General features: G+C 44.5%; 1 protein-coding gene across 1 annotated transcript; it reads left to right on the forward strand.

Annotated features, from left to right (window-relative positions):
• The first annotated feature begins 1133 nt into the window (after positions 1–1133).
• On the forward strand, positions 1134–6785 carry Usp17la (ubiquitin specific peptidase 17-like A). The gene is made up of 3 exons (NM_007887.2): positions 1134–1226; positions 3433–3538; positions 4336–6785. Exons 2-3 carry the CDS (start codon positions 3511–3513, stop codon positions 5886–5888), a joined length of 1581 nt encoding a protein of 526 aa, NP_031913.1. The 5' UTR covers positions 1134–1226; positions 3433–3510; the 3' UTR covers positions 5889–6785.
• Positions 6786–7220: the final 435 nt, after the last annotated feature.

Below are 7220 nucleotides of genomic sequence, written 5' to 3' on the forward strand. Positions count from 1 at the left end.
GGAGGATTTGCCTGCTTTGGTCCACCTAGAGTGAGTCTTATTACTGAAGTAAGGCTGAATGAGCATAATGGAGCTAATTGGGTGATTGAATCATCTACTCAGCAGTTACAACTTTAGAGGCAATGGCACTATAAAAATGTTTTTTGTTTTGTTTTGTTTTTCCCAGATAGGGTTTTTCTGTGTAGCCCTGGCTGTCTTGGACCTCACTCTGTAGACCAGGGTAGCCTCCAACTGAGAAATCTGCCTGCATCTGCCTCCCAAGTGCTGGGATCACAAGGTTGCATAACAACTGCCTGCAAAAATTTTGTACAAGTAATTAGAGAGTTAGTTGTGGGTAAAACACATCAAAATGCTTTGCATTCTTGAGTGCTGATAATACACTAAAGAAGCAGAGTATAGATTCAAGGTCATTTTTTTTTTTTTTTTTTAGAGAATCAACAGTCTACTTACTGGACTAGATGTCTTCATAGACCATATGACTTTGACTGGAAATGTGTCTTCTACAGAGAAAGTGGAGAGAGAGAGAGAAAAAGAAGGAAGGAAGGAAGGAAGGAAGGAAGGAAGGACGGAAGGAAGGAAGAGAGAGAGATAGAGAGAGAGAGAGAGAGAGAAAGAGAGAGAGAGAGATAAAGAAAGAAAGGAAGGAAGGAAGGAAGGAAGGACGGACGGAAGGAAGGAAGAGAGAGAGATAGAGAGAGAGAAAGAGAAAGAGAGAGAGAGAGATAAAGAAAGGAAGGAAGGAAGGAAGGAAGGAAGGAAGGAAGGAAGGAAGGAAGGAAGGAAGAAAGAAAGGGCAAAAGGGAAGGAAAACCAGGCCTAGGCTGTTTATACTGGTTCTGTGTGGTTAGCAAGGTAATGGGAACTCTTGTATGGCATGTATAGTCATCTATTTGACATAATTTTGTAACTTTATTCCAAATAAAACCCAAACTTAAGACACCTAGGAAATTGGAGCTAAATTCAGGGAAATGCACTCCAAAGAGATGACATTTCTGAGCTGCTTTGCAGAAACCACACCCAACTTGTGAGAGGCTTGTCTGGGATTGGCTGTCCTGGGAAGACTGTAGGCGTGGTCACAAGACTGGAGTTTAAAAGACTGAGCATTTGTCCTCACTTGCAGAGATTCTCTGGAGAGGAAAAACTTCCTTCTGCTCCCTTAGAAGACTCCAGCTAGTTATTTGAAGAGGTCTTTGTAGACACGGTGGTTGCTCTTTCCTCCCAAGAAGGTAAGTCTCACTGTAAGGTCTTTAAGTCTTGTGTGTCTCCCAGCAGCCTTGTCATCTCTGGCTGCCCTAGACCTGCATAATGATGAATTGAGTGTGCTGGGACAGACTTTTGTTGACAAAGGGGCTGTTCTGCCCTTCAAAGAGGTTGAGTCTCATCATAAGGCCTTTTGTAGCTTGCATGTGTAGTGCCAGAAAAGAGTAGTCGTCCCCCAAAACCAGACAGGAACTGATGAGATGCAATCACTGAGTGACCTTTTTACCAGCTAGCTAGGGCACTACCATGAGCCACTGTCTAGCAGGGAGGCTTTAGGGATGGTGAGCTCCGAATATCTCTCAGGCTAAGTGTTTACAGTCAGCAGCAAACAGAGGGGTTTGGGTGAGTGTGCAAGCAACTAATTGGCTAGTTTTTGTGGCCTGTAACATATTGGTGGATGCTGGGAGTCATAAGCTAAATGTCTGCTTCTCTCTACTTTGGTGGTCGTTAGGGAGGGTGCACGTTATGAACCTGGGGTTGCAGATCTGTTGGAGTAATAACGTGGAGACACTGGTCTTGTTGGGGGTATAACCTAGAGACTGGATTTATGTTCATGTTTGGTTTGGGATGGCTTGTATGTGAGTGTTTTATTTTTGGGGGGAGGGGGTAGGTTAACTTGGAATGTATTGCTAGGTACTGTCCTGTTAGTTTTCCCGAGGTGATAGTTAGAAGGAAATGATTTATTTAGCAGGAATGGGCAAGGCCTAAGATTGCATCATTGACACACAAAACCATATAAACTTAGAAAAAAACATTAACCTTACTAGATAAAAAAACAAAGAGGCCACTAGATCCAGAAACTAGTAAGGATATAACATGAAATAATGACTAAGACTGTGGCATGAAGGTTATTCACTGAGAGTAGAAATGAAAAAAAAAAGTATCAGGTTTCACTGCTTCATAAAGAGATACAACAGTGACTAAGACAGATTTTGCTAATGATGTGTGGTTATTTGTTTGAGTGTGTATGTTTGTGTGTGTGTATGTGTGTGTGTGTGTCTGTGTGTGTTTGTTTGTTTGTTTGTTTGTTTTCCTTTCTTTGAGGTAATAAAGTCAGTTGTTATGAGTTGAAGCCATCATAGGGTGATTGATACCAAGCTCAAGATCAGAATGGAGAATGAGCCATATTGTCTCAAAAACATACAGGAAGGGAGGATTTGCCTGCTTTGGTCCACCTAGAGTGAATCTTATTACTCAAGTAAGACTGAATGAGCAAAATGGAACTAACTGGGTGATTGAATCACCTACTCAGCAGTTACACCATTAGAGGCAATGGCATTATAAAAATATTCTTTTTATTTGTTTGTTTGTTTTTTTGTTTCCTGAGACAGGGTTTTTCTGTGTAGCCCTGGTTTTCTTGGACCTCACCCTGTAGACCAGGGTAGCCTCCAACTGAGAAATCTGCCTGCATCTGCCTCCCAAGTGCTGGAATCACAGGGTTGCATAACCACTGCCAGAAAAAATTTTCTTATAAGTAATTAGAGAGTTAGTTGTATGTAAAACACTTACATCAAAATGCTTTGCATTCTTGAGTGCTAGTTATACACTAAAGAAGCAGAGTGTAGATTCAAGGTCATTTTTTCCCCTGGGAGAATCAAAGTCTACTTAGTCGACTAGATGACTTCGTAGACCATATGACCTTGACTGGAAATGTATCTGCTAGAGAGAAATGATCTCCTTACAAATCCAAGTCAATGAAGACGGAAAACAAAACAGAGAAAGAAGATAGAGAGAGACAGAGAGAGAGGAAAGGAAGGAAGGAAGGAAGGGAGGGAGGGAGGGAGGGAGGGAGGGAGGGAGGGAGGGAGGGAGGGAGGGAGGGAGGGAGGGAGGGAGGAAGAAAGAGCACAAAGGAAGCCCAACCAGGCCTAGGCTGTTTATACTGGTTCTGTTTGATTAGCGTGTTATGGAAACTCTTGTATGGTATGTGTAGTCATCTATTTGACATGGTTTTGTAACTTTATTCCAAAGTAAGACCCAAGCTTAAGACACCTAGGAAATTGGAGCTAAATTCAGGGAAGTGCACTCCAAAGAGATGACATTTCTGAGCTGCTTTGCAGAAACCACACCCAAATTGTGAGAGGCTTGTCTGGGATTGGCTGTCCTGGGAAGACTGTAGGTGTGGTCACAAGACTGGAGTATAAAAGACTGAGCATTTGTCCTCACTTGCAGAGATTCTCTAGAAGGGAAAAACTTCCTTCTGCTCCCTTAGAAGACTACAGCAAGTTCTTTGAAGAGGTCTTTGGAGACATGGTGGTTGCTCTTTCCTTCCCAGAAGGTAAGTCTCACTGTAAGGTCTTTATGTCTTGTGTGTTCCCCAGCAGCCTTGTTATCTCTGGCTGCCCTAGACCTACATAAGGATGAATTGAGTGTGCTGGGACAGACTTTTGTTGACAAAGGGGCTGCTCTGCCCTTCTAAGAGGTTGAGTCTCATCATAAGGCCTTTTGCAGCTTGCATGTGTAGTGCCAGAAAAGAGTAGTCATCCCCCAAAACCAGACAGGAAGTGATGAAATGCAATCACTGTGTGCCTTTTTACCAGCTAGCTAGGGCACTACCATGAGCCACTTTCTAGCAGGGAGGCTTTCAGGATGATGAGCCCCAAATATCTCTCAGGCTAAGTGTTTACAGTAAGCAGCAAGCAGAGGGGTGTGGGTGAGTGTGCAAGCATCTAATTGGCTAGTTTTTGTGTCCTGTAACATATTGATGGGTGCTGGGAGTCATAGGCTGGATTTCTGTTTCCCTCTGCATTGGTGGTCATAAGGGAGGGAGCAGGTTATGAACCTGGGGTTGAAGATCTGTTGGAGTAATAACGTGGAGACACTGGTCTTGTTGGGGGTATAACCTAGAGAATGGATTTATGTTCATGTTTGGTTTGGGATGGGTTGTATGTGAGTGTTTTTTTTTTTTTTTTGGAGGGGGGATGGAGGGATAGTTAACTTGGAAAGTAATGCTAGGTACTGTCCGGTTAGTTTTCCTGGGGTGAACGTTAGGTCAGGTTTTCTAGAATGGAATCTGAAGGTAAAGGATTTGGCCACTGGCATACCCTAAAGTCTTTTCATGTACTTGTCCCATAGCAGATCCAGCCCTATCATCTCCTGATGCCCCAGAGCTGCATCAGGATGAAGCTCAGGTGGTGGAGGAGCTAACTGTCAATGGAAAGCACAGTCTGAGTTGGGAGAGTCCCCAAGGACCAGGATGCGGGCTCCAGAACACAGGCAACAGCTGCTACCTGAATGCAGCCCTGCAGTGCTTGACACACACACCACCTCTAGCTGACTACATGCTGTCCCAGGAGCACAGTCAAACCTGTTGTTCCCCAGAAGGCTGTAAGTTGTGTGCTATGGAAGCCCTTGTGACCCAGAGTCTCCTGCACTCTCACTCGGGGGATGTCATGAAGCCCTCCCATATTTTGACCTCTGCCTTCCACAAGCACCAGCAGGAAGATGCCCACGAGTTTCTCATGTTCACCTTGGAAACAATGCATGAATCCTGCCTTCAAGTGCACAGACAATCAAAACCCACCTCTGAGGACAGCTCACCCATTCATGACATATTTGGAGGCTGGTGGAGGTCTCAGATCAAGTGTCTCCTTTGCCAGGGTACCTCAGATACCTATGATCGCTTCCTGGACATCCCCCTGGATATCAGCTCAGCTCAGAGTGTAAAGCAAGCCTTGTGGGATACAGAGAAGTCAGAAGAGCTATGTGGAGATAATGCCTACTACTGTGGTAAGTGTAGACAGAAGATGCCAGCTTCTAAGACCCTGCATGTTCATATTGCTCCAAAGGTACTCATGGTAGTGTTAAATCGCTTCTCAGCCTTCACGGGTAACAAGTTAGACAGAAAAGTAAGTTACCCGGAGTTCCTTGACCTGAAGCCATACCTGTCTGAGCCTACTGGAGGACCTTTGCCTTATGCCCTCTATGCCGTCCTGGTCCATGATGGTGCGACTTCTCACAGTGGACATTACTTCTGTTGTGTCAAAGCTGGTCATGGGAAGTGGTACAAGATGGATGATACTAAAGTCACCAGGTGTGATGTGACTTCTGTCCTGAATGAGAATGCCTATGTGCTCTTCTATGTGCAGCAGGCCAACCTCAAACAGGTCAGTATTGACATGCCAGAGGGAAGAATAAATGAGGTTCTTGACCCTGAATACCAGCTGAAGAAATCACGGAGAAAAAAGCATAAGAAGAAAAGCCCTTTCACAGAAGATTTAGGAGAGCCCTGCGAAAACAGGGATAAGAGAGCAATTAAAGAAACCTCCTTAGGAAAGGGGAAAGTGCTTCAGGAAGTGAACCACAAGAAAGCTGGGCAGAAACACGGGAATACCAAACTCATGCCTCAGAAACAGAACCACCAGAAAGCTGGGCAGAACCTCAGGAATACTGAAGTTGAACTTGATCTGCCTGCTGATGCAATTGTGATTCACCAGCCCAGATCCACTGCAAACTGGGGCAGGGATTCTCCAGACAAGGAGAATCAACCCTTGCACAATGCTGACAGGCTCCTCACCTCTCAGGGCCCTGTGAACACTTGGCAGCTCTGTAGACAGGAAGGGAGACGAAGATCGAAGAAGGGGCAGAACAAGAACAAGCAAGGGCAGAGGCTTCTGCTTGTTTGCTAGTGATCACCCACCCACTCACACAGGCTCCTGTGGACACACTGTTGACCCAAGGTGCCTGGAACAAGAGGTTTGGATCTCTGTTTCAGGCAGGGACAATGCCTCACCCTTCACGTGGGGTCCACCTATCCTCTGGGCCCTTGCCTGTTTTTGCTGACTGACTCTCTGATTGTTTGAATGTGGAAAAAAAGTGCCCAGGATGTTGGTACAGGTTAAAGACAAGAAGCTGGACACCCGGAGGAGGTCTGAATAGCCTCTCCTGCAACTCATGGAATCTGAGCAGCATAGAGACTAAATCACCACACTGGAGCTTTCTTTTCTTTTCTTTTCTTTTCTTTTCTTTTCTTTTCTTTTCTTTTCTCTTCTCTTCTCTTCTCTTCTCTTCTCTTCTCTTCTCTTCTCTTCTCTTCTCTTCTCTTCTCTCCTCTCCTCTCCTCTCCTCTCCTCTCCTCTCCTCTCCTCTCCTTTCCTTTCCTTTCCTTTCCTTTTTTTTTAAATTTATTTTTTGTTATTAGATATTTTCTTTATTTACATTTCAAATGCTATCCCAAAAGTTCCCTATACCCTCCCCCAACTCTGCCACCCTACCCACCCACTCCCACTTCTTGGCTCTGGCATTTCCCTGTACTGGGGCATATAAAGTTTGCAATACCAAAGGGCCTCTCTTCCCAATGATGGCCAACTAGGTCACCTTCTGCTACATATGCAGCTAGAGACCCTAAGAAAACACACTGGAACTCTTGAGGTTTGGAGTTTTCGCTCAGGCAACAAGTTGCTTTTCAACTGCCCTTTCTAACCTCTTACCCAGAAAATGTGTAGTTCACCCTGTAGAGATAGATGCTCTTATTCTTAGTGTGTGATCAACAGTTCTTTGGTCAAATAAATTCTGTTACTTCACAATCTTGTCTGCTTCTTTATTGTTCTGTTTTCTTTTCCTTTGTTATGTTATGTTATGTTATGTTATGTTATGTTATGTTATGTTCTTATCATGAATGTAAATCAGTATGGTATGCTCTTGGAAGAGTGTACTGAACCTGGTTATAACGTGTTCTCATAGGTGTAGACAGTTATCACTCACAGGTTTTAAAACAAGGATTCTTTTCTCCCAGAGAGTTACCACCTATCCTGTCTGTGGTGAGAAGTCATGGGTACCACTGAACTCTTGACTTCTAGACTCAGGCTGTGAGAATGAAAGAGAAAGGTTGAGGATTATAACCTGTGTGGCATCAGGTGTCATCGGAGACTGATGGAAAAGGTGGAGGTGGGACTTGCAGAGTCTGTGACTGCCAAACTGCCTGAGCTCCATCCATGTCTCTGCCAAAGACTCCATCAGCC

The sequence above is a fragment of the Mus musculus genome, chromosome 7 (genome assembly GCF_000001635.26).
Source record: "Mus musculus strain C57BL/6J chromosome 7, GRCm38.p6 C57BL/6J".
Taxonomy (NCBI): domain Eukaryota; kingdom Metazoa; phylum Chordata; class Mammalia; order Rodentia; family Muridae; genus Mus; species Mus musculus.

Excerpts from the sequence above, each read along its gene's own strand:
- Usp17la (NM_007887.2), top strand. The coding sequence starts at position 3,511 with ATGGTGGTTGCTCTTTCCTTCCCAGAAG. Across the intron at positions 3,539-4,335 it reads TGCTCTTTCCTTCCCAGAAG|CAGATCCAGCCCTATCATCT; the intron begins GTAAGTCTCACT and ends CTTGTCCCATAG.